This window comes from Bicyclus anynana, chromosome 7, assembly GCF_947172395.1.
Source record: "Bicyclus anynana chromosome 7, ilBicAnyn1.1, whole genome shotgun sequence".
NCBI classification, from domain to species: Eukaryota; Metazoa; Arthropoda; class Insecta; order Lepidoptera; family Nymphalidae; genus Bicyclus; species Bicyclus anynana.
The window spans coordinates 9,614,606-9,642,279 of record NC_069089.1 but is presented as its reverse complement, the minus strand read 5'-3'; the positions used below and the strand labels follow the sequence as shown (position 1 = coordinate 9,642,279).

General features: G+C 32.9%; 3 protein-coding genes across 3 annotated transcripts; 1 reads left to right on the top strand and 2 right to left on the bottom strand.

Moving 5' to 3' along the window:
• Positions 1-616: 616 nt before the first annotated feature.
• Positions 617-8,842, bottom strand: LOC112049614 (endocuticle structural glycoprotein ABD-4). Its single transcript, XM_024087617.2, has 4 exons — positions 8,684-8,842; positions 4,456-4,685; positions 2,331-2,592; positions 617-1,308 (listed from the first exon to the last, which is right to left on the bottom strand). The coding sequence occupies exons 1-4, from the start codon at positions 8,693-8,695 to the stop codon at positions 1,210-1,212; spliced, it is 603 nt and encodes a 200-aa protein (XP_023943385.2). The 5' UTR covers positions 8,696-8,842; the 3' UTR covers positions 617-1,209.
• A 9,541-nt stretch (positions 8,843-18,383) lies between these two features.
• On the bottom strand, positions 18,384-23,664 carry LOC112056267 (uncharacterized). The gene is made up of 3 exons (XM_024096701.2): positions 23,135-23,664; positions 20,544-20,723; positions 18,384-19,450 (listed from the first exon to the last, which is right to left on the bottom strand). Exons 1-3 carry the CDS (start codon positions 23,287-23,289, stop codon positions 18,592-18,594), a joined length of 1,194 nt encoding a protein of 397 aa, XP_023952469.2. The 5' UTR covers positions 23,290-23,664; the 3' UTR covers positions 18,384-18,591.
• Positions 23,665-23,977: 313 nt separating this feature from the next.
• On the top strand, positions 23,978-27,188 carry LOC112057770 (endocuticle structural glycoprotein SgAbd-1-like). The gene is made up of 3 exons (XM_024098316.2): positions 23,978-24,753; positions 25,286-25,388; positions 26,828-27,188. The coding sequence occupies exons 1-3, from the start codon at positions 24,200-24,202 to the stop codon at positions 27,005-27,007; spliced, it is 837 nt and encodes a 278-aa protein (XP_023954084.2). The 5' UTR covers positions 23,978-24,199; the 3' UTR covers positions 27,008-27,188.
• Positions 27,189-27,674: the final 486 nt, after the last annotated feature.

The following is a 27,674-nucleotide window of genomic DNA, read 5'->3' as shown; positions in this document are numbered from 1 at the left end:
TGTAAGTCAATTAACGTAGCGTTATAAGAAAATTAGTGTAGCGTTCTTCGTGATACATATATGACGACGTAAAGAAAACACCTAGGTCAGCAACATCTTAAACTGCACCATGACTTAACATTTCGCAGATCGCAGCTAAACGTTAATTATTTAATAATTCACTACGTTATATAATAGGTACGGTAAATATTTATATATTTTATGTTAATTTTGTATGTGGAATTCAGGCTTAGCTGAATTCCTAGCTGGTACTTTCTTTAGATAGGTACTTGTATTTATTAACTTGTTATTTGACGACCCAAAAATGATGCTTTACTGATATCATGTTGGGACGCTGAAATCTTTTACTATAGATAAAAAAAATGCTGGAATGGCGACCCCGCACTAGTAAGCGCAGTATTGGCCGACCACCCACCAGGTGGACTGTAGACATTAAGCGAGTCGCAGGTATTCGCTGGATGCGGGTGGCTCAGTATCGTGATGTTTGGAAGTCCCTACAAAAGGCCTATGTCCTGCAGTGGACGTCCATCGGCTGATATGATGATGATAATGAAGGTAAAATAATTTATCAGAAAATTAGAAAAGTTATTAAATGGTAAACAAATAAAGAAGCAAATTTTTCACACACTCATCATTTACATTTTATTATTAAGAAAATAATGATAAGTTACATAAAAATATGTACAAAAGTATAAAGTTTATAAACATACAGTAAAACTACTGTTTCATGCTCATTATCACATTATAACAAAAACCAACAAAATATCTGAGATGAACTGAGGGAATAGAGAACCATTTTAGTAAGTATTACAATATTATATGCATGGAAATGTGTTTGTCCATTTTTGGTAACGAAGTATTATATTCATAATAAAATATTGAACAGATATGCAAGTAAAACTTACAACGTAGTTTGTCGTTAGGTAAATAATAATTCTTCGCTTATCAAATAAGTATTAACTTTCTGAATCTCAGAATAAATGGCATCGGGTATCGAAAACACGCTAGTTAGCTGTCATTTAAGCGTTAACATTAGCAAAAGGCAATAATCTCCAAGTTTACGTTGGTACATTACATACTAATTATTATTTCTAAACTGACTTTGATTATGCTCACAGAGCACTTGGTTACTTATCACATTACTTTGTGACACTATTGATTTGTAAAAAATATACAGTCACTGTTTTCACTGTCAATGTTCACATCAATTTACTGTTGGTAGTATTGACCTTTGTAGTTAAGAATGGCTTTTTCTTCTTGTGACCTGGCTGCTTCAGGGTTGTTCTTAAGTTCAAGGGCGTCGCGTTCCTGAAAAACGAATAAAATAACAATTACTATTCAGCACAAAATGCAATTCCCTTTCAATATTCGAGGCTAATAACACTATTATACTATTTTTATTTTTTTAATACACGTGATAGTGAAGGGACGGAATTTCAACAATACGATCTTAGCAAATGAGGCGTAGTGTAAATAATTAAAAAAAAAAACAATTTTACAGAGAAAGAAAAGTTCTGAGTGGCATTTTTATATGGCTTCTAGTTAGATTCAATAACAGTATGACTGTTTAATTTACTGCATAACATTCCGAAAATAGTCTGCTTGTATTCACATATTCCTTATTCTATTTCTTATAACAGTCCTTCAACCAGATACTTGCTTTATACCATTTATACGCTTTATTATTTTTTCTTTTAATGTTTCTGATACAAATTATTCCCATCAAACATATGGGAATAATATCAGAAATATTAGCTCTCAGGGCACACACTACATAGTATTTCAAATTAATACCACTAGGTACATACAACCTTTGCTAACCTAACAAGCAGTTAATAGGTGTTAAGCCTCATGAACTTGTAATATCATTGTAAATAGGTACTGTGGTGGATTTGAAAGATAGCAAGTTTTAAGGTTACGGATACTCAATCGTCTATGTAAACGTTTAAAGTGTAAATTTCACTTATACGAATATTATATGGAAGGAGCATTATTATGGTAGGAGACATACCTCATTATTGGAAAATAATGAGGTATGTCTGGCTGTCACTCTTATTCTATTAGACAAGCTTGTCTATACTAATTTTATAAAGATATAAAGTTTTTGGTGTTGTAGGTAATCTAATGAACCGATTTTGAAAAATCTTTTACTAAAAAGCCACTTTTCATCCCGGAAAAATACTTCCCGAGGGATTTGTAAAAAACTAAATTACACGCGGACGAAGTCGCGGGCGTCCGCTAGTAAGCTATATTTTATCACCGTACTTTCACGGGAATGTGAACTACGCACACAAAAACCGCGGGCTTGTATTAAATAATTTGATAATTACCGCGTTAGCTCTGATGCCGGCGTAGATAAGGTCAAGACCCTTTTGGATTTCAGGAGATACTGGTGGAGGGGTTGGGATGTGGTCTCCCTTGACTTTGAATCCGAATTCATCAGCGGTGTATTCTACGGTGATGACCTGGCCATCAGGAGCGGTGTATGAGTAAGATCCGTGCTGAACCAATGCGGGGACGGCATCCTCATTTTCTCCAATATTCTTGAGGTAACCTTCTTCTTGAGCTTGGATGTTGTTTCCGGTTTCGTATCTGGAATTTAATATTTAGTTTTGTAAGCAATTATCTTTAATAATATAATATTGTGGTAGTTTGTGAGCTTCTGAGGTTGTAGGTAGTAATTTTTGGATCTACTTAATCGATTTTAACATTTTTTTTATTATAAGAAATTCAGGTTATTTGTGAGTATCTTTTTTATTTTTATTCTTAGAAAATAATATTTGCCATATCAAATTTTACCAATATTTTGAAAGACTGTACTAGGAATGGGTACGACAATAGATCAACGGGGCGGAGATCGAACCACCACCCCTCGATGATGAGTCCGATCGCTCTTACCGTTGAGCTATTGAGGCTCTGGCTCTTCTTTCTTTGGCTATATTTTATCAACGTTTTTCATGGATGAGACCGCAGGAAGTCTATTAGTATACAAAGAGGTGCGCTCAAGTGGATAATAAATCGACTTTGATTTTTTTTACACTGCTACATTATTTTGTGAGTGTGTTAGGCTGTATTTTTTCCCCGTATTCCCAAGGGAATTAAAACTATACTGGTAAAACTGCAGAACATCTTGTGTTTCATATTTATATAAATTTAACCATATAAACGTTTAGACGTACATCTTAGAAAGACATACAACGTCCTGTGTACGTAACATTGGTCGACGAATTTATTTTTACTCTTCTTGCTTATATAATTTAGAAATTAAATATCACGTGTCTCAAAGAGTGAAGGAAAACATCGTGAGGAAAACTGCATACAAGAGAATTTTCTTAATTCTCTGCGTGTGTGAAGTCTGCCAATCGGCATTGGGCCTGCGTGGTGGATTAAGTCCTAACCCCTCTCATTCTGAGAGGAAACTCGAGCTCAGCAGATATAATTTAGACTTATTTCGATAAATATTAAAATTCAATTATTTGTAATGTACGTTAAACTTTTCTTAATAATGATCACCCTTGTACAACGTGTACTGCAAACTAGTTCAAATTGTAACTTCCGTATAAAATAAGAGTAAGACAACACATTTTAACTTTTTTGTCAAGTTGACATACAAAGTTGTCATAAAACGAGAATCGTGAATAAAATTACTTTCAATAATAAGAGTAATGTATTGAAAATTTGTGTAGTTTTTTACACTATTTCGATACAGTAGAGCGTGAATTTTAACTTTTAACGATTGCGCTAACCAAAAAAGTACCAGTGAATGATCTAGACAACTAGGACCTGAATATCTGTGTCATTGTATCAAATTTGAATCACGGCCAAAGACACAGAACATAGAGCACTCAGTACTTCTTATATCCGTGGTCGAAGACAATTGCACGACAAAAATTTAAGCCATTTTTATTTTAGTATAGACAGTTTTGATATTATAAAGTTACGTGTTTCATTTGATGACGTCTTCTTGTTTACGTCATCTTTACACAAAACTCATGATTTGTATAATTTATATACGTATTTAAATCTATAATGGAAGTCCACTTTATTTTGGATGTTGACCAAGTTTGTGTGTGTGTAACCTGAAAGAACGTCTTTACTGAAGTTCTTTCAGTTTTACACACCAACGTGTTTGTCAAACGCTTGTCTATCGCTTGTATGTAGACCTAACCACCACAAAGCCAAATAGACTTCCAAAAGTAGAAAAACTACACACTATTATTGTTCTTATTACTAAAGAAATACTTTTACAATCGTTAACAAAGTTTATGTAACCATTGTCTATTATTTTTATGATCAGGCTTGTTAAATTAAAGCTTCTCTTTCAGTATTAATTCTCTTAATGTCTCTAGAAACTCTATCGAAGAATTTCAAGATAATAATTGATCTTGAATTTCTTACTAATTTCTCTTAAAATTCTATCTTATTTATATTGGAATCTTTCAGCATGATACTTACGAGGTTTTGTAGCTGCCATCGGTGCCTTGTTCTTTATCGAAACTGATGATGGGAATGAAAGTAGTGGTATCAATTTGTACTCTGGGCCTGAAGTCTTTCACTTGTTGTTCGGGTTGTTGGTAGTTGTTGTAATTCTGCTCGGCGGCCTGCTGGTCTCCGGCTTCCGGGTTTAGGGATAGCCTTCTTTGAGGAACAGCGGCTGTAAGCGCCAAAGCGGCTGATAGCACAACCTGAAAACACCGCATTGTATTGGTTAGGATAATATTCTCATGTAATGAAGTTTTATGTTACTAGCTAATTTGAAAGATGTCCTTTCAGAAAGTATAAAAATTCTCATTTCTAATGACTTTTTATACAGAAAAAAGCCAACCTAGCTATCATAAAACTTCTGGTGGGATAAGATTTTGAGGTTATTTTTTTTTCTTTTGGTTTCAATCATACATTCATTTGTGAATAACTAATTATGTTTGAACCTATGATTCGCATCGTTAAGAAAAACAGACTGTTTGGAGAGTGTAATAGTAATCAAAGAGTAAGAGAATACCAAACTGGCATATTCTGACTGAACAACTGATAAATTAAAAGAAGTACGATTTCTTTCGCAAGGAGTAACGAGCTGGAATGATGTCAGAGGCTCAGACGGAGAAGAGCTTAATAATATTCGCGATGTCGTAAGGTAAGTTATCTCGGCAGCGGATACAATAGCACAGGATTGCGACAGTCTCGTTCGTCACGCCGTTGGGCGAAAGCAGGTCCCGGTAAACATGTATTGACTTTACAGTTTACACATCCACACTTGTTGCATTGTTTTCATTGAGACGCTCAACTTTACGCTTTAGCATTGAACATCGTAACGGGTTTGCTATTACACAATGATCCGAATGCAAGCAAATCGTGACTAATATGACCTAATTTGTTGTAATAAAAATATAGTTAACTACTTATATATACTACTTATATATGACAGAAATAAATCAAACGAAATGTATTCTATATCCATGTGATTTGTGGGGCATGATTCGAATGATCATATTTAAATTTAATTTTAATAAATTATATTCACTTCAGATATAATATATTGATTAACATTATACATTACTAGATAACCTGACCCGGTTCTGACATAGAAATTTCTTTTACACAAAATACCAAAAACACGATTTGAAAATGGGCAAAAACAAACAACAAAATCATTAAGAGACGAGATTTTTATGTATTACAAGATATAATTGAGAATATATTTACATATTTAAACGTATTTCAATTCGATTTATACTGCAATAGCAGTATAAATCGAATTGAAATACGTTACGCCTGCACTCTCCAAGTCATAAATAGTTATGGTGTAACCTTAGCCTATCCCACATAAGAAACAGAAACAATCGAAGGTGCTTCAAGGTCGTTTGAATTCCATGCCTTCGTGATGCGTCGAGAAGTGAGAGATCGACTTGCCGATGATATTTTTAATAATTTAGGTGCGAAGCGCATTTATAAAGTGGTAATTAAAGTTAGTTTTACTGACGAGGTCTTCGTAAAATTAAATTTAAAAAAATACTAAAAAAAATTAAAAACAAAAATCATTTAACATTAATTAATTAATCTAAAATTAAGTGGCCAATATTTCAGTAACGGGTATGTTTAAAGTCAGAAATGCATTTAACATGTGTCGTGCAAAACTGCGATTAGGATAACAAGACGTCACAATATTTTCATTTTATACACAATTCTCAGTTAAATGTACTAGTAATGAAAATTGTTTACATAAATATACTCGTATTTATGTTTATTGACAATTATTTCTACAAACGAAAACAACCAGACAGAAGAGCTAATAAGCACAACACTCACCTTAAAGGTTAAATGTTGCGATACAAATAGATGCCTTTGGTAACACAAGGATCCATTAGATTGCTCAACTTTTTAGAAAATCAAGAATTATCATGTCATCAAGTCAAAATTTACACAATCCCAAAGTGTCAAAGAGCAAATTCTTCAAATCCGCTTAAAGAATGTTAATTATGACCACATTTATAATGAATGAATACGAAAAAGGGTCGGATATGTCAAGGCCGTGGTCCTCGTTAACAGAAATTTTATGTCAAATATAGCGTAAGCATATATGAATAATTAAATGACACAGATTTGGTAAGATCCACCGCAAGTATTGAATAGCGGTTATAAAAAGACCATAATATACGATCGATTGACAAAATAGTTCTAGAAAATCCTAAATTTCTCTTAATGATAATAAAATATATTGTTATTGAATAATCATATCATATTAGCAATATAATCAAAAATGAACTTGATATCATTTTATATAAGTAAGTCACTTAATCGTTCCAGTAACATAGTTTTTGCCAATTTTAATTTAGAACATCTATACGTAATAGATATACTGAAAATAGTAATTACAAACCACACTGAATATACGAGTAATGTTATTGTGTGATAGCTACATTAATTTATACTATATTTACTTAGGTTTATCATAAGCGATATAACCCAGAAACCATTATTATGCAATATGACTCGATATACAGCTAACAAGGCGTTTGTATAACAGAGAGTCTCATAAATGAGGTTATGCATACAGGCAGCATAAAAAATTAATGGTAGTAACGATTGATTACAAAAAAAATACCCAGGCCTGTTACTTCCCATTTTTATTGCGTGTTTTTTTTTCGCACGCGTAATTTACCGTAATGAATAATGACGATTTGTTTCTCGTAATTATTACGTTCATACATTACAGCAGTTTTATAATTGTAATAGGATTTATCGTTTGATGTTGCGTAAACACGAATCTATTGCGTTAATCTTTGTAATTAGTTTAATCATATAGGTAATTTTTGTTTCATTTCTTCATATGTTCCAAACCCCAAATTTTTATAAGTAGTTACTTGTCGCTTCTTTTTAAATAACCAATAATATTTCCCTCAAATTATATCTAAACAATTCTTAAAGACTAATAAGGGTGTGACTAGGAAATTTATGTAGCATGATTTTCGCAAGTTTGCATAATAGTTTCTAAATCGATATTAAGATCGATTATTTTATAATTTCTACCTGTTGGGGTGACGTATTTGAAGGATCTAATTATTATTGTTTGGCACTAAATAACTGGTTACTTAAATTAAAATAAATAATGAATAACGACTAACGACTAAATTAATAGAATTTATGTTGGTTCACTTTTTAGTTATTTTTATATTATGTAGTTTATATAATAGGTATTGGTAATTAATTTAGTTAAATATTATAGTTAGTTAATGTAAGTAATATAATTTTAAATAAAATTGTAATTCTCTGTAAACGACTAGAGAGTAGAATTAAATTACTTTTAATTTTCTTTTTAGTTTAATTTATTATCTGTAGCTTATTATATATATATATATTTATAATATTTATAGTTATAATAATTATAATAATTATTTAAAATAAAAAATAATTATTTAATAATTTAATTTAATATGTATATGCGGGTGTACTATTGAATGGTGAAAAATATAAGTTTATGGGAAGTATATTTACTAAAAATAGCATGGCCACAAAAATCCTTCTTTTTTAAATAGCAAAGTTTAAAAAGAATACAACTATTCATACACATTAATTAAATACAGCAATAAAAATAAAAAAAAATATTTATAAATAATAAAAATAAATTTAATTAATTTTTAAGGATTTAATAATATTAGTAAAACATTTGACACAAGCTAAGTTTAATTTTATTATTTAATTTTAAAAAAAATGTTTTATTTAAATATAAAATAGTATATTTGTTTTTTTATATGTAAAACTACTTAGTGTTTATGTGATTATGTTTTTAATTAAGTTTATATGTAGTAGCTCTTAACTAATTTAAAAAAATAAATGAATTAGAATAAAATTTCAAATATTAAAGTCATAAAATTACAATAAGTAAAAATTTCAATAAAACCGTATTCGCACATACAAGTAGGTATCGAATAGCACAATTAGGTGCAGGCATTCCAACATTATGTCAAAGTTCAACAACCGACTCGTCTACCGACCCTATTCGATGCCGCATCTTGCAACAGATGATTGCGGAAATTCACAAACTTTAAAGCAATATTTCATTAAAAGCCACACTGACCTATATCTTAAAGGTAAAAAGTCTCCTCGAAGTGAATTAAAGAAAATAGCGAACCGAGTGTTGTTATCAGTGAATTGAAGATGTGTTACTTTTATGAACTTTTGAACTTACCAGTACTTTCATTGTCGTTTTTGTGTTTTTTTTTTTGCGACAGCGAGGCACGTGGTCTCCTCTGAACTATGTCAGAGTGGTAGTAGTCCGCTCTCTTATATACTTCACCCCTGCCACTTACTCGCGCTCTGCCCTGAGCCATCACACTTTCATGCCCGATTTGTCGCTGCCTTATGCTGAATTTGCTATATCAGGTCGCAATTTTCTGGCTTTGATTGAACTTTTTTCTTTACTTGCATGATGGGCAAAGGTTTAGAATATTCTACGCCTATAATTACTGTATTTGTACAGGAGACTGATTTACCGGGCAAGTTTTAGCGTGTACTTGCGGTAAATATTTATCATGATAAACTAAATAGTAAAATACAGTTTATCAGTTCATAGTATGTTTTTAAGACTTTTCTTTGTCAAAGGAGTTACCCGCTTATATTATTAGGTAATATTTATTATTCATCTCACGATAATTAAGTCTATTGGTTGTTTACTAATGGTCAATGCCTATTAAGCTAAATTAATTATGATGATTAATTAATACATCGCTTAGTCAATGACTACTAGATACTATGACTGTACCCTAAATACACAACGCAAACATACGCTATGGCTATACCGTATTTTATAATGATATTCCACGTTCCATCGGCTTCATGGATACGAGTGAAATTCCTAAGAAAAGCATAAAAAATCAGAAATTAGAAAGCAAATATCTATTATCTGTATAAATAGAACCACAGTATTAAAAGGCTAAGTTATAAGGTATTATATGAGTAATTTGTTGACATTTTCAGGTAAATTGATTGTATGGCATAGCGAACTACATAAAAGTTATTAAATAAACATTTCTAAACTTTTTTCATTTACGTGTGTTGTTTTATCAATTTCTTTCATACTTCAGGCAGGGTAAACATTACTCATTAAACAAAATACGAAACGTATTTAAAGCTAGCAGGTTATATGGGCTCAAGTTCCTCAATCTTCCAAATATACAGCGTATTTTTTTAAAAATTTTCTTGGGCATTTAATACTCTCACTCACTTAGCTTCGCGGCAACACTTCTAAAACACCTTTGAGATTTTTAAAAGAACTTTTAGGGTATCTAGTGAAAGGCTGGTTATTGTACCAAACTTATTTATATATGGTTTGTTTATTTTACTCATCACGCAATTTTATAATCAAAGATCCTGTCCACGAGGAGATATGGGATAAAAGTAACGTAGATTTCCGCATGTAATAAACTATCTCTGTTCCAAATTCCATTCATACTTCAAAATCGGTTATTTATTTATTTTATTTTATTAAATCTATATATATATTCTAATATATAAAGCTGAAGAGTTAGTTTGTTTGATAGCCCATTTATCGAGGAAGGCTATAGGTTACATATTATCCCCGTACTCCTACGGGAACGGGAACCACGCGGGTGAAACCGCGCGGCGTCAGCTATAGTTATAAATAAAATGGTACAGTAAAAGGTACATATTACATACACTTATTAAAGTTTTTCTGGGCACCCTGCGCCGTTGACAATATTGTATTAAATGCACTACATAAAAATAATGAAAATAAACTAATGTCACATTAAAGAGTCACATATAACATAATAATACTTAGTGTAACATATTAAAACAATAATTATAATTTAAAATATGTATGTTGTCGAGTTCTTAAATAAATAAATAATATACTTAAACAATACACATCACTATCTAGCCCCAAAGTAAGCGTACAGAATAGCTTGTGTTATGGGTACTAAGATAGTTGATATTATAATATTCATATACATTTATATACTACATATAAATACTTATATAATGTATAAATACACACAGACACTGAAAAACACCTATGCTCATCACACAAATATTTTCCAGTTGTGGGAATCGAACCCACGACCGTGGATGCAGAAAGCAGGGTCAATGTTTAAAAATTTTGTTTTTTTTTTTTCTTTCAAAAAGCTCTTCTAAATACATGAGTCATTGAAACAATCTGATCTGATAATATTCAATAAATTGATGAAAAATACAGTAATTTGTAACATTACATAAGAATGGGTTGTTTCGCATCCGTGTAGTAATGTGTTAGTATCAGTTAACTTGACTTGTGCAACATGCTTACTAGGGAGCTTGTCTGGATTTCCCCTGCTTGTTTAAGACTTAAAATATACACAATATAATAAAACTGTAAAGAAGAATTAAGTTTTACTTAAAATTGGACTTAAGGGTTTTTTGTTAACGAATGGGTCAATTTTCATGCAACTTATGCAGGTAAATAAAGCTGTGCTTAAAACAGAGAGCTTAGACTTATATACAAGATATTTTCTAAAAACAAGGATAAAATTTTTCTAATAGATGAATTTTATTCAGATTAAACATGGGTGCAAAGTTTCATGTCTTAACCGTCGAAGAATTATCTCATACGGAGACAACTCAGGCTGCAACATCAAGTCATTTCTATAATTTTAATAAATTATCAGAACTGAACAAGCATGTCAAATCGCGAAATTCTAAGTTTAGAGGAAGTGGTTCAAAAATATTCAAGGTATGACACTTAAAATATTTATAAGAATAATTAGATTAATAATAATTAAATTCTTGAACTACGCAGGTGAAACCGATCAAAAAGACTTGTTGATTGCCATATGACAGTAAGCTCAGGTAATATTTTGAGCAAATAATATCGATCTATATAAAATTAATAGTTTATTTATGTTTTTTTCGTAGAAAATTACAATTATGTTCTAATTTGGGACCTTAAAGTATTTATCCGGTCCAGGTTTACTAATCAGGCGAGCCGAATTAATTTCATAGCACCTAAATAGATTAGTTACGTACCATGTTGTACTATATCCCAGTACCTACCTACTTATACCACTTGAGTTTATACTCAAAATTTTAATTCACTTTATATTCAATTAATATACGACGACGAAATACTATTAATACTTTTCCTTTATTAACGGCATTTTAAATATGATATCACAAGAACCTCATCTATTCCACTAATTGAACATAGTTCTAAATCTTGTTCTTGTTAATCAGCCTAGACACTTAGACAGTTAGTTTGTAAAATTTATCTATTTTAGAATTTAAACTATCGTGAGTGTTATTCATATTAATTGATTATGAAACACGGCTAAAACTCACGTGATATTAGGTCATGACTAAGGGCCCCGTATGGGTTCGACACTAGTCGGGCATAATCCGACCTAATATCACGTGAGTTTTAGCCGTGTTTCATAATCAATTAATTCTATTTATTAAGAAACTAGCGGACGCCCGCGACTCTGTCCGCGTGGAATTCGGTTTTTCACAAATTACAGCCTCAGCTTCCTTCTCGCCTACGGCTCGAGCTTGCGAGTAGGGTAGGATAGGGTAGGGTAGGGTAGGGTAGGGTAGGGTAGGGTAGTGTAGGGTGGGAGTAGAATAGGATAGGAGTAGGGAGTGAAAAGCGAAGCTTAACCGGGTCCGCTAGTTAGTTTAGTTGGTGGAATTGTTTATATCCCTTTTTTAAGTAAATTATATTTTGATCTATCTTGATCTCTTTTTTCGCAATGAGAATCCACCACGCTAGCAGATTTGTAGACTTCATACGCCATTAAGAAAATCATAGAGAGCTTTCACATAAAAGCTTTCCGTGAGTCACACTTACATCTTGCCTACCTATACATGTTTTCTCAAGATGTTATCCTTTACCGATAAACCAAGTTAAGGTCCGTATGATAACGATCAGACTAACCGCTGGACTAACGAAGCAGTTTTTAGAACCTTAGTAGAGCTATCGCCGCGATGTACTATGACTGTTAATTAAAATGGTTTTTTTTTTCTTTTAGTGCATAAAATCAATTCAGGTACAGTCTTTTTAAATGCCACTTGAACACTCAAATGCACTTGTAAAAATACACAAGACATTAAAACCCAAACGTTGTAATATCATTTAACGATAGTAAATGAACAAAAAAGTATGGAATACTTCCAATGATTTGTACTCTTACGTTTATACCGTAAATAATGATTTGTACTCTTATCAACTTTGATCGACACCAATATCGAGTACATCGCTCAACTGCGATTCTTGACGATGTAGTCATCATGGCAAATACTCTGGATGTCCTTAGTATCATTCTTAATGACCTCAGCAGAGTTACTCCAAAAAATGGGCCTGAAAATGAACACGACCAAAACAAAAATAATGTGTAATGCACATGTGTCGCCCAAAATAATTACCTATACCTAGGACGTATGGTCCAGTTAGGTAGATTCAATTTCAAGAAAGAGGTGAACTGCCGAATCTAACTCGGCTGGGCAGCATTCGGGATTCTTTACGATTTCGTAGGAAATTCCTTAGTGCCTGAAAACAAAAGTCTTAGAGCAATGCATGTTGCCAGTGGTTCCGAGACTTGGTCGCTAACTTTGGGCCTCACTAGAAAGCTCAAAGTCACACAGCGAGCGATAGAATGAACAATACTCGGAGTATCTTGCGTGATCGAATCAGAAATGAGTAGATCCGCAAAAGTACCAATTTCATCGACATAGTTCAACGAGTAGCGAAGCAGAAGTGCAACGAGCGGGGGACATATTTCAATGAGCCGATGGACGTTAGGATTCCAAGGTGCTGAAATGGCAACCCCAAACTAAAAAATGCAGTGTTGATCGGCCCCCACCAGGTTAACTGCCGACATCAAGCGAGTCGCAGTGGAAGTCGCAGTCGTGATGTTTGGAAGTCCCTACAAAAGGACTATGTCCGGCACTGGACGTCCATCAGCTGATATAAATGATGATGATGATCCCAGTGGATGTGATCTGTGCCTTCGATTCGGACGGCGTAGGTCAAGTGTATATGCATTTTAAGAAATTAAATATCATTTGTCTCAAACGATGAAAGATAAACATAGTGATGTAACCTGCATACATGAGAATTTTCTTGTTTCTTGGTCAGTGTGATGGGCTAGCCTAACTCCTATCATTCTGAGCGGAGACTGAATATAAGTTGTTAATGATGATACCTAAATTGGGCGGAATAGTTTGGCCACATAATTACTTGCATTTTCTCAGAAATTAAAAAAAAAAATATACTAATATTATAAAGCTGAAGAGTTTGTTTGGTTGAATGCGCTAATCTCAGGAACTAATCGTCTGATTTGAAAAATTCTTTCAGTGTTAGATAGCTCATTTATCGAGGAAGGCTATAGGCTATATTTTATCTCCGTATATTTTATCTTCAGAAATAAAATTAAAAAAAAAATAGAATTATTTTATTGTATGTTTATTTAAAAAATCACTCGCTACGCTCGTGAATTAATTATAGGATCCTTCGCTTGCTCGGGATTCAAACTCGCGCACACGCGGCAAAAACGAACTTGTAGTTGAACTTGAACAGCTCTCTTGTTGAACAAATAACTATTCGTATATTCAGTTGGCCTCCTACCTCCATTTTTAATCGTGATTTTAGTTTTTCTGTATTGAAGTTTATGTAAAAAGGTTTGCCGGGTCACTTGCATAGACAACGTCAACAGGACCTACCTTCGCGTGATCGGGTAAAAAATTATAAAAATCTTCAATGAAAAGTACTCTCATAAACACGTTATTGCTAATACATATGGTTCTTTAATCGATGTTTTATGAAGTGGTTTTAATTTCGGCCACCAATAAAGTCAAGGTAACAATCACGTTGCATAATTTAAAAAAGTATGCTTCTCGTCAGGCTCAGAGTATTATAAAATCTAATGAAGTGACGATATCGGTTGTACATAAATGTTTAAATTAAACTAAATTGATCAGTTTAGAACTGCATGCACAATTTGTCTACCACCAGTCCAGCAGGCCTGTTTACTAATTTGGTCGTTATTAAAAACGTAATAAAATAAATAAACATCAAATCAACTGAAAAATGTCTACCTATTGTATAATATCCACGAAGTGTTGTCAGACACCGGATGATATTTTGTTATATAGAATCTCAATTTCGTTTAAGTCAACTAACATATAAGTCAAACTTAGTGAATTAGCCTGCTTCCGGAAAGGAAATTCAATACACTTGACTATGTTTGTATAAAATTTATTGGTTCATATAAACCAAATTTTCAAAAATGGAAATATAAACCAACTTTAACATTTATAAATATTTTCTGTCGTTTCACGGTTACCTAAGAAATTATTATTAAACAAATTTTTGTACGGTTCCCACAGGAGAAAATATCTTGAAGCAACACATAGACTTCGTTTCAAAATGATTGAACGCGGGGAAAAAGACGTTAAAAAAAGAAAATATCCACACGTATGAGGTCGCGGTCACCGTTTATTATGTCGTAACAAACCAAGTTGTTAGTCACTAAGAACATTATATTAGTATTAACGGATCTATGAGTAATTCAAGAGAAAAGATGCGTTCTTAACACACACTTTAAAAGGTAAAGAGTATAAAGTGCACACGTATTACAGATACATCAAGTCTTGTTGTATGACTATGTTAGATCACCCTTTATAGGTCATTACTTTTAATACATTACGTGTATGTTTAATTTATAAAGAGTAAATGCCGCCGGCCTGTGACCATAAAAACAAGTACTTTAAAATACCTCTCAAGCGAAGTTGTGTTACATGACCGAAACGTCCTGGGTTCCTCGTCCATTACGAATCTATTTAATAAGTTATTATACTAATTAAAAATTACCAGTGATCTTGTGGTTCGCTCGCACAGACACTAAAGATCGTAAGTTTTTAATAATACAATAATATTTTATAAATATTTAAAAAAAAATATTTATTATTGGTTTTATATATTCACCCAATTTAAAGAAAAAATGTCTACAATAAGAAAGAATACTATCTGTATACTTACTAAGATAATCGTAACTAGTTAGTAACTGTTATCTAAATGATTGCAGCGTATTCTCAAGATTACTTATATAACTTGTCAGACGAATGACACACGATCAATTTTGAAAATAACAGTTAAATATCAATAGAAATACATGAATATAGTTCAATAGGTGCGTTCACCGCTGAGGCAAGAGATGGGCCGGTTATATAACACGGTAAGGTTACCGACATTGCGCGTGGCGAGACGGCCGGCGTGAGGTGTTGTTTCGCCCCATTAACCAAAAGGAAATGCCCGATCTACGTACTATAATGCAGGTTAGAGATTTCCCTATACTTGTACTTGTAAACTTATACAATACCTTACAAGCCGAAACTTAAGATTCCGGTTTTTGAGTTCACCGTTACTGACTTGATCTCATGAGGAATTTTATATGTATCATTAGCTTACCATTAGCCTATATTCATGGCCAACACAGGGCACAAGCCTACTGTTTCTTAAACAAGAGCTCGATTTAAAACTAAAGTAACAAGAATGCGGAATACTAATAAATAAAAATTAATTATCCAATAATTACGGGACACCCTGTATGTAATATACTATGTATACATATATGCATCTAAACATACGTATATGTTCTTATATTCACCGATCTTCGTCACTGACTTGACTTCAAACAACAATCTATTTTTTATGATCAATATACAGGCAAGTGAAATTTAAGCCCACAATACCAGGTCCTGGATAACTGCAATGGATCTGGTTTATTGTTGAATTAGTGACAACGAATGAATCGATACTCAAATAAGTACAAAAGTTTGTCACTCTTTCCCATAATTTATGGAATTTTGGGAAATTTATAAATGATGAGTAGCTTATATCCTCCGATCAAACAATGACGCATATAGTTATATAAAAAGAAATATGCCAATTAAATATGAATATGTCATATAATATTATGTAGGCCGTTAAATTATACAATGAACGTACAAACGTCTTAGTCATCTATTAGAATTCACCGACAAACATCTACATTTATAATTGTACGCCCTTAGAGAGTCGTTCCGCCCATCTACTCTGCTTCTGCCTTCGGGGCCCATCAGGCGATGCTTCTGCGCTCGCCCAAACCCCCCGGTGACGCCGCTGAGGTCCCATTTTTTTAGACGAATAAAATTACCAAACATAAAAATGGTCAAAAAACACTAAGTTTTTTCCGAGCAGTCGCAGAATACATATAGCCGAGTCAAATTAAAAAAATACCTTCAAGGGCTAACCTGTAAAATATATAAAAAAAAAACTAAAATATCAATAAATGAAGGAATCCAGTTTTAATGAATGGATTTTATTTATGATTTTTTTTAATTTTATTCCTTATGCTGTATACTAAAAAGCTTACACATTAAAAATTATACTTTCCATAAATATAGAGTTTATAGACATTTAGTTGTCTGCGCAATAATAATTAATCTGTGCCAATTTCATACTTCACATCCACACATCAACTTAATTCTGCATAAACATATAATTTTATTAGTATAGTCTTAGTGTCGCCGCACAGGGGCCACACGCGACAGCCACAAACGCCGCTACAAGAAGCAAGAAGGGGCAACAAAAGTAGCTGAAGCGTGCGACATCCACTTGTGGCCGGTGGTCGACACTTGTGGTCGGTGGCTGCTACTTTTTTAACCCAAACATGAAGTATCATAATCGCGCGAGTGGCTTGTTTCGGCGTTTTGTGTCGGCGTTTAGTGGCCGGTGCGGGCCACAAGAAGCGAGCAGCGACAATTGTAGCGTGTGGCGACCACTGTCGTCAACCGTGTGTGGCGAGTCTATATAAAATTTATAAAACTACAGGAAATATACCGGTAGCAGCGTTTTGTGGTTGTGGCGCGTGGCCCCTGTCTGGGAACCCTTAATGTTGATTTTGATTGTTATGAATATTGACAGTTGATATGTTTTGATGAAATTGAAATTTAAAAAAAACATATTCTACTTTGCAGACATAAGAAGTAAAATCATTCATAAAATTCCATTGCATTGGAGCAGCACAGTAAATCTAGCGTTTAAACCTTTCTCTAACTCTTTGAATGTGAAAAGTCTTCCTTACTTTGTGAGGGTAATTGGACTGTTGAAGTACTATAATTTAAATTGACAAAATTTTCACACCGATGTTTGAATGAGTGAGTACTTATGGTATTATCATAAACACAAACCTACATCATAGTACAGACGTGATGGATGCTTTCGTTTTTCCAATGTTTTTGAAGAACATACAATAAATAATATATAACAATGAAGACACAACTTTTATCGTCGATAATGATGGTTAAACATGACTTTAAACAAAAAGCTATAGTCACGCTTAGTAGATTTCTATCTTTCGTGGTTCATTGTTCATATATTATTAAGGTCTAATGAGTATGAAAGTAGGCTTTCAGCTTTCACATTTCTTCCCAACGTTTTTTTTTTGCACTAAGAAATAAAATCAGTAATTTATGAGTGAAATTAAAAATATTGTGAAGCCCGCAGCCTCGCTATTACATAGTACGATAACAGCTATCAAGTAATGTTTCTATTATAGTGTTTTTCAGATAGCATGGGTACGGTGACAGCTCGTTTCACTCGTGAAAGTTGCTCGCGATTGACGAAAATAGTACGTATTATGAACGTCTTATGGCAATTGTCACCGTACCCTTGCATTCTGAAAACCACTTTACCTTGCAAACAGTTCTTCTTTTCTGGGATGAAATGAAACTTATCACGCAACGTATCCGTAACGTATTCGTGGTAAACGTACTACTACGTCTTGAATGAATTTAGAGGCAGTGTAAAATAATTTACGTTTATTTACAGAAAATAATTACATTTAACTTACCTACTAAGACTTAGTCGTTTTGTCATAATTATATTATAGACTTTATTTGTATCGTATCACATTCATTGGTAGATTTAATACCCATACATATATTGAATTTATAATAAATCTCACAGCTTTGTACACCTATACCTTTGAGTATATACAAAAATGAAAACAACAATAATTTCAAATAATTATTAAACTGCTCAATGAATTTGAGTTTTTAAATAATCTATTAAGCTGTGGTCGTAGAGCTTGATTGTTCAGTTGTAGTAGATTCAGTGGCATTTGCTGAAGAGGTCCCAGTCTCTTCCGAAGGAGACTGATCAACAGTTTCCGTAGATGTTGATTGTCCGACGACTTCAGTGGTACTCGTTGACTCAGGAGCTGAAGTAGAAGATGGCGGTTCAGATACTTCACTAGAAGTTGTTGATTCTGGTACAGAAGTAGAAGCTTGCTCTACTGAAGCGGTAGAAAGCTGCTCAGATTCAGTTGTTGACAGAGCAGATGCTGGCGTTGAAGCTGCTTCGGTACTCACATCTATACTCCCTGATTTTTCTTCTATACCTTCCGTTGTGCTAACTACTGTCTCGGTAGTAGCTTGTTCTGTAGTTGCTTGTTCGGCTCCTGTTGACAATGGAATAGCTTCGGCAGCTTGCTCAGTGGTTGTAACATCTGTTTCAGTTTTCTCCTCTTCCGCAATTGGAGAGGTTGTAGATGGGGCCTCTATTTTTTCAGTAATAGGAGTTGAAGGAGATTCTTCTTCACTGGATGCCAAAGTAATAGATTCGGTCTTGACTTGTTCAGCTTCTGTAACGGGTGCTACTTCAGGTTTAGTGTTGTCTTCTGTCTTTACTTCATCTGTTGCAGCGATAGCTACAGATTCTGGATTTATTTTATCATTAGTTGGCTCAGTAGGTTTATCAACAGGCTTAGCTTTGACTGGAGTTGAAGCAGATTTTGAACTGTCAGCTACTTTTAGGGCACGGCCTGATTTATCAGCAGGTTTTATACTTGGAACTAAACCAAATGATACTGGCGACCTTGGAAGATGATTACCAATTGGTCGGAATCCGTTTTCATCAGCAATGTAACTGAAAAACAACGTGTATTATTATATTTATTTGGTTTCTATACTATGATAAACATTACAGGTTTGAAAGTATTAAGAGGAGATGCCTGAGAAGAGATTTAGGTGTGCTCTCTAGACAACTTCATTTTTACGCCGAACATGACGAAATATGACATAGACATAATATGAAAAAAGTTTCATATTATGTCTCTTCACGTTTGGTGTCAAAAACAACACATAAAATATTGCATTCGGACATTGACTCTTTCACTTTTGCTTTCCCAGATAAACATTAATGCTAATTATAGATTTCGTAAATCTAAGAAGCCCTTAATCTTTTCACTTTAATATTATCAAATATTTGTTTGTGTTTTAAAATATTATTAGTCATAGTTTCGAGATTCCTATAATTTTCAGCAACGCAGCTGCGTTGAGCTACAATAAGTTAACTAGCCTAATTAGATTAAGACGTTAGTGTATTGTAATTATGTTATCTTGTCAAATAAATAAATATCAACCAATTTTAATAAATAACCGGTAATAATGATAACCAACCGATAGCTTAACACGAACGAACATCGTCTTCTCTACTCCGGACAGAGATTTATTACTAAAATAATTATTTTTGAAGAAACAAAAGCTTAGCTTACTTTGGTGCTCATGTATTTTTACATATAACATTGCCGACTATATTCGAAGTTTATGCAGCTCTAAAATATAATGTTCCATAATTTCACAACTCAATAAAATTAAATAAAAAATGTACAATTACTTACATTAAATAAAACAATAATATTTATTTACTAAATTAACAACTAAACCTATTTATTTTGAAGATAAAATAAAAGGAAATCATAAAATTACACCTACAAACTTAGGCGTCGTAGAGTTCATTGGTAAAGTGCCCGGAAGGCTGGCAGTATTGCGACGTTGTATGGCAATACTAATTCTCTGAGCTAAATATAGGTCAGCCTTCTGGTCAGGGAGGTGTCGATCAATCGCTTTGCGGTTTCTTTAAAAGAAAGCGAGTACTCGGATCCCACGGACCTAGCGTTTCGATCGCAAATAAAAAAAAACACCTCTTAAATTTATGTTAAAATGAATGGTGTTTTTACCTCACACTAATGAGAGTGCCATCAGGTGCTGTATATGAGTAGGAGCCACGCTGCACGTGAATTTCATTGCTGTTTCCATCATCATCTTCGCCACCTTCACTGCTACTAGCTTCACGTTCCCCGGGTAACACTTTCTCGTAAGCAGTTTCTTCCCGAATTATGCCATTGCCTGTCTCGTAACTGGAAAATAAGCAACGACTTTAGAGTGTATTGTTGAATATGTTATTCAGATTATAGAAAATTATTTGACTAGTATATCATCTAACGCAATTTTCGCATATAATTCTACCCCATTTTTACTTGTTCATTAATATTTTTATCTTTTAATTTACTTTTTTTCTTAATAGCGGGCGCCCGCAACTTCGTCCGCGAGAAACTCGATGTAAATAAATTTATAGGCTTCAGCTTAATGCCCTTCAACAAAAATTTTCAAAGTATTTTCAATGTACAGAATTGGACCTGTTACAGTTTTATTATAAGCATAGATAGATTACTCAAATAATAATAGTGTAATAAATAAAAAAAAGTCTACAATTAAATTTATTTCATAACTAGCGGACGTCTTCGTAAGCGTGAAATTCACAAATATCTCGAACATCATGGATTTTTTCGGGATTAAAAGTATAATGTACTTTATACCTTAATAAATTTCAACTTTATTGTACTTAATTGCTTAATGTTGCAACGCAGTAAATAATAAAATATATATATTTTTGCAATCAAGACCAGGTAACACCCGAAGAAGTATTTTTGTTCCTGCTTTGTTTAAAAAAATATTAAAATGAATTAGGAAAGTAGCTTTCAAGTTCAAAGCTTATTTTATGTTGTTTCAATATGGTTACAATATAATTAACGTAATAAATTAAAATTATCGAATAGGCAGATAATATTTTAGTTGTAGTAAACATAGTCTTAATAAGTAAATTTAACTTAAACAAGTATAAATATAAATTCTTTAAGAGAAATAAAGATTCTTTAACCACAACATTTGAGCAGAATAATAATAATAAATGCACTGAAAACGTGCCACACAAGTACCACAAAGAGTAACCACAAAACAGTAGCTAGTGAAAATGTAATCTGCTTAGAAACAAACATAAAATTGTTTGTTTCTAATTCAATTAGACTATTGATTAACATTCAATTAGACTATTGATTAACAGAACATTTTTTTTATATTTCGATTTTGTTATAAAATAAACGACAACATCTTTTCATCGGACATGATTTAAATAGATGACCTTTCTCTTGTTTTGAAGAGAGAAATGAAGATTACGTTGTTCTATTGCAAAACAATATAAAGATCTAGATTAAGTCACAATGAGTTATTCACCAAAATTAATTAATTAATTGTTTATATAATAGTTTTAAAGTACTTTTAAAGTACGTATTTGGAGATTAACGATTACTATATTGGATTGAGGGCCTGCAGGTTGCCAGACATAATTAATTTAATTTAATTTTTACATTTATTTGTACGCAGTATTAAATACGAAAAAACAAACAAGATTGTAGTCAAGGGCTTTTAAATAATAGTTACAAAAATAAATAGATTACTGCCATGTGGAATATTGAGTCAACTGTTATTGTTCCGATAGTTGTTTCAGTCAATGGTCTGATAGCGAAAAGCTTTGACCAACACCTTAAGAAGCTTTCGCTTATCTGTTGGATCAAGAGTTGGATACAGAAGGCTATGATTCTTGAGACGGCGCGTATTGTGAGGAGGTTCCTCACTCTGGAGCCCTGACCACTGTTTTTTGGGCCCTCAAATGTTCCGCAGCGGGAGGTTTGTTTTTTTTTATAAACTTTTAATAGTGCTTTATATTATATTTTGTATTTATAACATTGTTAAAAATTAAAAAAAGAACAAATAAATAAATTAGAGATAAAAAAAAATAACAAAATAAATAATATTACCGTTTATCGGCCTAAGCTCCAAAATACGGTAACCAATTATTAAACTGTGGTGTGGTGGTTTAAGTTTAAATCGTATTCTTTAAATATTTTCTTTGGCAAATCGTCAGACGAGACAGTGACTGGCAAAATACTATTAGAGATCAAAAAATACTATTCGAGATCAAAATTTAAGGGTTTTCTAGCGCAGGTTTGTCATGAATTTAGGCGTCTGGCAACTGGAGACATAATTTCATATATCACAAGATAAGTAATCATGTTTCCAGGAAATATCAAACATGTACGTTTTATACTTGGACAATTAAGGATCTAGACTTTTACAACCTTCTATATTTCAAAGGGTTAAGGTATTCCTGGAGAATCGATGAACACTCCCCTTCATCCGCTCGTGTTGTTCTCCCTGCGGCCTGCCTGCCTTGGTAAGATCCTATTAGACCAGCTTTGGATACCCGTTCTACTACCGAACTTACTGCAGTTCTAGAGAGGCCAAAATCTTTATCAAAGCAAGTTATAAAGATATTTTATTGGTAATCCTCTAGCACCTTCTTTTACGGCGCACAAAGTAGTCACATAACCATTTAGGTTAGGTTAGTTAGTTATATTTAGGTACTCACCTTCGGAATGTTAGTCTCCCACGGCACAGTAAGCTCTATAAGTAATATAATAACTTAATTTACCTGAATTTATATGTTCCGTTGGGTTCTAACTCATCCGACTGTGCAACTATCGGAATAACAGTGGGTTGCAACTTTTCCGGTGGGATGTCGGCCGGCGCGGTATATATTTCTGCAACGACGCAAGTTACGACAATTACGATACTTTTCAAAATCATTTTTAATTCTTTTCACTCCCAAAAATCACTAATGAATGACACTCCAGACTTCATGACCACTTATATGTAAGACTCATCTATTTACACTATCCTCCCCCCGCCTTCCGGTGGAGCCTTAGCGTACGCTAAATACTTCAACCTTACCAGTTGACTGAGGTGTTCTTCGGAATATTGCACAATCGGCGAGGTGTCAATAATGTGACACGAAGGGTGACGATCAAACGCAATTAAACTGCTAGACACTTTAAACGAGGTCTAGCCATCTGAAAACTTCGGCCTATTGAATTTTCAGTGATGCGTATAAGACAAACGCAATAATGTAAACATTTTTTTGAATGTCAATCAGCACTTAAGCCATATTTAAAAAGGCATATATAAAACGCAAATGTCAAGCATTAGCGCTTTATCTATTTTCTGTGTTACAAAATGATATACGTAGTTTAATTGTGTGTTTGTAATATATCTATGTAATCATTTAATGTTTTAAAATAGCTTTGAAATAAAATAACATGAGAATGTTTTTCCACATAAAACTATATATGTAAATATGTAGAATATTTTTGCTTAACAATATGAATTATAATCAGTGTAAATTTTCTATAATGATATTTAATCTTTAACTTTTAAGTTCATGAACCTATTATTTAATACAATCGAATTATAATAACTTCCGTATTTCAACTGTATTTTTAGGTTGATGTCATAGATATAAAAGAATTTATAATGCACGTAGTGTTTATCTAAAGTTTTTGTTCTTCTTTATGTTGTTTGACAAGTGGTTTTACAGTCTACATAATATTTATAGGTGGAAATATTTGAGATTATGTTTTGATTCATCTTCATTACGAACCCAAACGTGTTACTGGTATGTTGTTTTGTTAAATAAAGAAATTATTATCAATTATTCGAAATGCTAATAATAGGAAAGCTTTTACTCGTAATATTTACTGTTACTGGAACGAAGAGTGAACCGCAATACCGCATCTCATTGGCAGAAAATGGTGACTACAAGAATTTTGATATCTCCTCCATAATCGAACTTCATGATGTATCTAACTCAGAAGATCATAGAAAAGTGCGCGATGCTACATTTGTGGAAAGTCCGTTCCCAGAAAAAATACCTGTTACGGTAATATACGAACCAGAACCTAGTACGCAACAAGACAACCGTAATAATGCTTATGTTAAAGTTAAACGACGTAAGCAAGCAAAACGTTTGCCTGATAATAAAACCACCGAAGAGATCCCCGACACAACGGTAATCACGTCTGTTGTCACAGAAGCAGTAACAGAAAGAAATCCATCTACATCGCCAGCACCAAGAACGGTAGTACCAAAAACATTCACTAAACGGCCACCTGAATATAACCCAGTTTTCAAAAAGATAAGACAACGTGATCCAGTGGTCAAAATAGTGGATGAGAAAAATTTTGTATTTTCACATAGCGGCAATTTTCACTACAGGTTAGTAAAAGAATCATAAAAATTTACACAATAATAACAAAAATAAAATTTTTACTTTTCCAGTTTTTGCATTACCAGTTAACGGAAAAGTCAAATTATCTGATTTAACTTATGTATAATAATAATCTTATACCCATTATTTACGATAAAGTATCAAAATGCGGGACACTCGTCACGTTCGATATTGCGCTGCCCTTCAACCAACAATCCAAGGCCGAATTTTCCTGTTAGTTCAATGGCTAACTATACCGACCATATTTTATATCACTCTTATTTAGTACCAAACACAACTGTCTTGAACCGCCTGTATCCAGCAGATTCCTTGTGTATGTGAATCAACCCAAGAGGCCTATGTCTAGTAAACGTCCATTGGCTGATTATGATGATGACGAGAATTTTGTTCCCGAGTTGATGAATAATTAAGAGATCATCATGACGTCTGGTCTGAAAGAACCCTTAAAACATGGTCAAGCATGAGCTTAACCATAATAATACAAGTATGTTTAAGGTTTTTTATGCATTGGTTTTACAGTTTCGAAGGTGGCGATGGTACGAAAGTGTCAAGTCAAGGCGAATTGAAGACGTTCGAAGACGACAAAACTGGTGAAGCAGTTGTTGGCAGTGTCTTCTATAAAGTATGTACTTCATGTTTATCTAATTTTTAGGGTCCCGTACAACAAAAAAAAACGGAACCCTAAAAATATCAAAAATCCCTTCTAAATGAACGTAAAAAACGATAAGGCCGTTTATGCCCTAAAAAAAAACATCAATCTAAACTCATAAGTAATACCATATTACACAAGTACCTATAGGAAAATATCTGCGAATGACACATTTTGTAGTACTTTACAAGTACCTACAGCTGTTGTACGGAACTCTTGGTGGGTAAGTCCGACTGTGTCTAGTTCTTTTTAACCTTTGAAAGTGTCGGTACAAATAATAATTGTCAATTTATATACTGCACAATTATATTTATGATGATGATTTGCAAGTTTGTAACGCAGGACCCACAGTAAATAATTTTCCTTACCTATATTACAATAATTATATAATTTTCTGTACATAATTATAAAAATAAAAAATTTATTCAAACATAATCGCTTATTAACTCATTGAAATATGAGACGCTGTGAATACTCAGGAGACTCAAATATAATAGGTTAAGAGGTCACACTATTGCCCTTGAACTATAAAACGGAGTTCAAACCATTCTAACATTACTAGTCAAGAATTTTAATTTGTAGGTATTTACTCATTTTATCATACCACTTAAAATAATTTGTAATTTTATACTCTCAATATTTAATGCTTAATGTTTTGTATGTTTGTTTGTAATAATCTTAAAAACTATCGTTCGATTTGAAAAATAAATGTCAATGACTGTCGTATAATAAAGATCTGTCGTTGAAACCTAAAAACTATTAGATTAATTTTCATGCACTCTTATAAATTTTTAATAGTATTTTATAAATAAGAGATGTATATCTAAAATGACAAAATAAACTTATATCATCCTTCATTTTAAAATTTTGTTCATAAATCATAAAAATACGAACGAAATATAATGTGATTCAAGAATTTTTAAAATTCAACCCCTAAAGTGATAAGATAGGGATTAAAAGTTTACATTGATTTCCACGCGGATGAAGTCGCGGGCGTCCGCTAGTTTGTTATAAATTCTGAATCCATATCATAAGTACGTGGCTATATTTTATATCCGCAATCCCAAGAATACTGGAACTACATGGGTGATACCGCGGAGTATTAAGTAAACTATATATTTTTTGTAAGTGCCGAAAAATAAATTTAATATACGAGTAAACTATAAAAAACTAGCGAACGCCCGCGACTTCGTCCGTGTGGAATTCAGTGTTTCACAAATCCCGCGGGAACAATGATTTTTTCCGGGATGACAAGTAGCCTATGTCTTAATCCAGAGTAAAATCTATTTCCATTTCAAATTTCAGCCAAATCGCTTTATTAGCCGCAGCGTACTTATACACAAACTTTCGCCTTATAATAATATAATTATAATATAATTATTAGTGTGATTTCAGTTATGCAATATTTTCAGGATAACGATGGGAACGATGTCAGTCTATCCTACACTGCAGATGAAAACGGATACAGACCTCACGGCGCTCATCTTCCAACTCCACCTCCCATCCCTCCGGCCATAGCACGTGCTCTCAAATACCTGGCCACGGCCACAACACCGGAGCCTGTAACGAAGCCTTCGACAAGGGAGAATTAATTTGTGATATCACTATAAATACTCTATAGATTCTTTAAATTATAGAAGTGTCTACAGTTAGAAGTTACTTGTTATATTTTACTGATATTTTAGGCAGTTGTTTTGTAATCCTTTGAATAATATAAAATTGTATTTGTATTGCTAAGATTTTGTTGAGGTTTTTGTATATTAAAAGTTTTTATTGCAATGAAGTTCTTTATACAGCTTACGGTAGAGTGCAGTGGCAGAATCGTCACGCGTTGCAAGTACAAAAAAGTAACAGAAATTTAAAGGTGTAAAAGTATTGGAAATTGATTTATACACTCACTACAATATTTTTTAATTTTTGTTCTAAAAGCGAGAGGAAGAGGAATAAAAGCGGACTGCACTTTATGGTGTGATAAAAATACAGTACTTAATGAAATCAATAAAAATTCTACAATTTAAAACATGAAATATATCCCGATGAATATAGGTCATAACGGGGATTCCCCGACCGTAAAAAACAGTTTTTTTTAAACCGATATTTCATTTATATAATAATATGTTATGTGTCCTTGTAAAAGCATTTCGTGTTCATATAATAATGAGTAATAGAAAATGAAATTTTTACATCAGACCGTTCTGAGAAAGAATGAGATCAACGATTTCTTTATAATTTAGCGAACATTCAATTCTATCTAAGTTA

Excerpts from the sequence above, each read along its gene's own strand:
- LOC112049614 (XM_024087617.2), bottom strand. Across the intron at positions 2,593-4,455 it reads GATGGCAGCTACAAAACCTC|ATACGAAACCGGAAACAACA; the intron begins GTAAGTATCATG and ends ATTAAATTCCAG. Across the intron at positions 1,309-2,330 it reads CCGGCATCAGAGCTAACGCG|GAACGCGACGCCCTTGAACT; the intron begins GTAATTATCAAA and ends TTCGTTTTTCAG.
- LOC112056267 (XM_024096701.2), bottom strand. The coding sequence starts at position 23,289 with ATGATTTTGAAAAGTATCGTAATTGTCGTAACTTGCGTCGTTGCAGAA. Across the intron at positions 20,724-23,134 it reads AACGGAACATATAAATTCAG|TTACGAGACAGGCAATGGCA; the intron begins GTAAATTAAGTT and ends CTTATTTTCCAG. Across the intron at positions 19,451-20,543 it reads GGCACTCTCATTAGTGTGAG|TTACATTGCTGATGAAAACG; the intron begins GTAAAAACACCA and ends GTTGTTTTTCAG.
- LOC112057770 (XM_024098316.2), top strand. The coding sequence starts at position 24,200 with ATGCTAATAATAGGAAAGCTTTTACTCGTAATATTTACTGTTACTGGA. Across the intron at positions 24,754-25,285 it reads AGCGGCAATTTTCACTACAG|TTTCGAAGGTGGCGATGGTA; the intron begins GTTAGTAAAAGA and ends TTGGTTTTACAG. Across the intron at positions 25,389-26,827 it reads TTGGCAGTGTCTTCTATAAA|GATAACGATGGGAACGATGT; the intron begins GTATGTACTTCA and ends CAATATTTTCAG.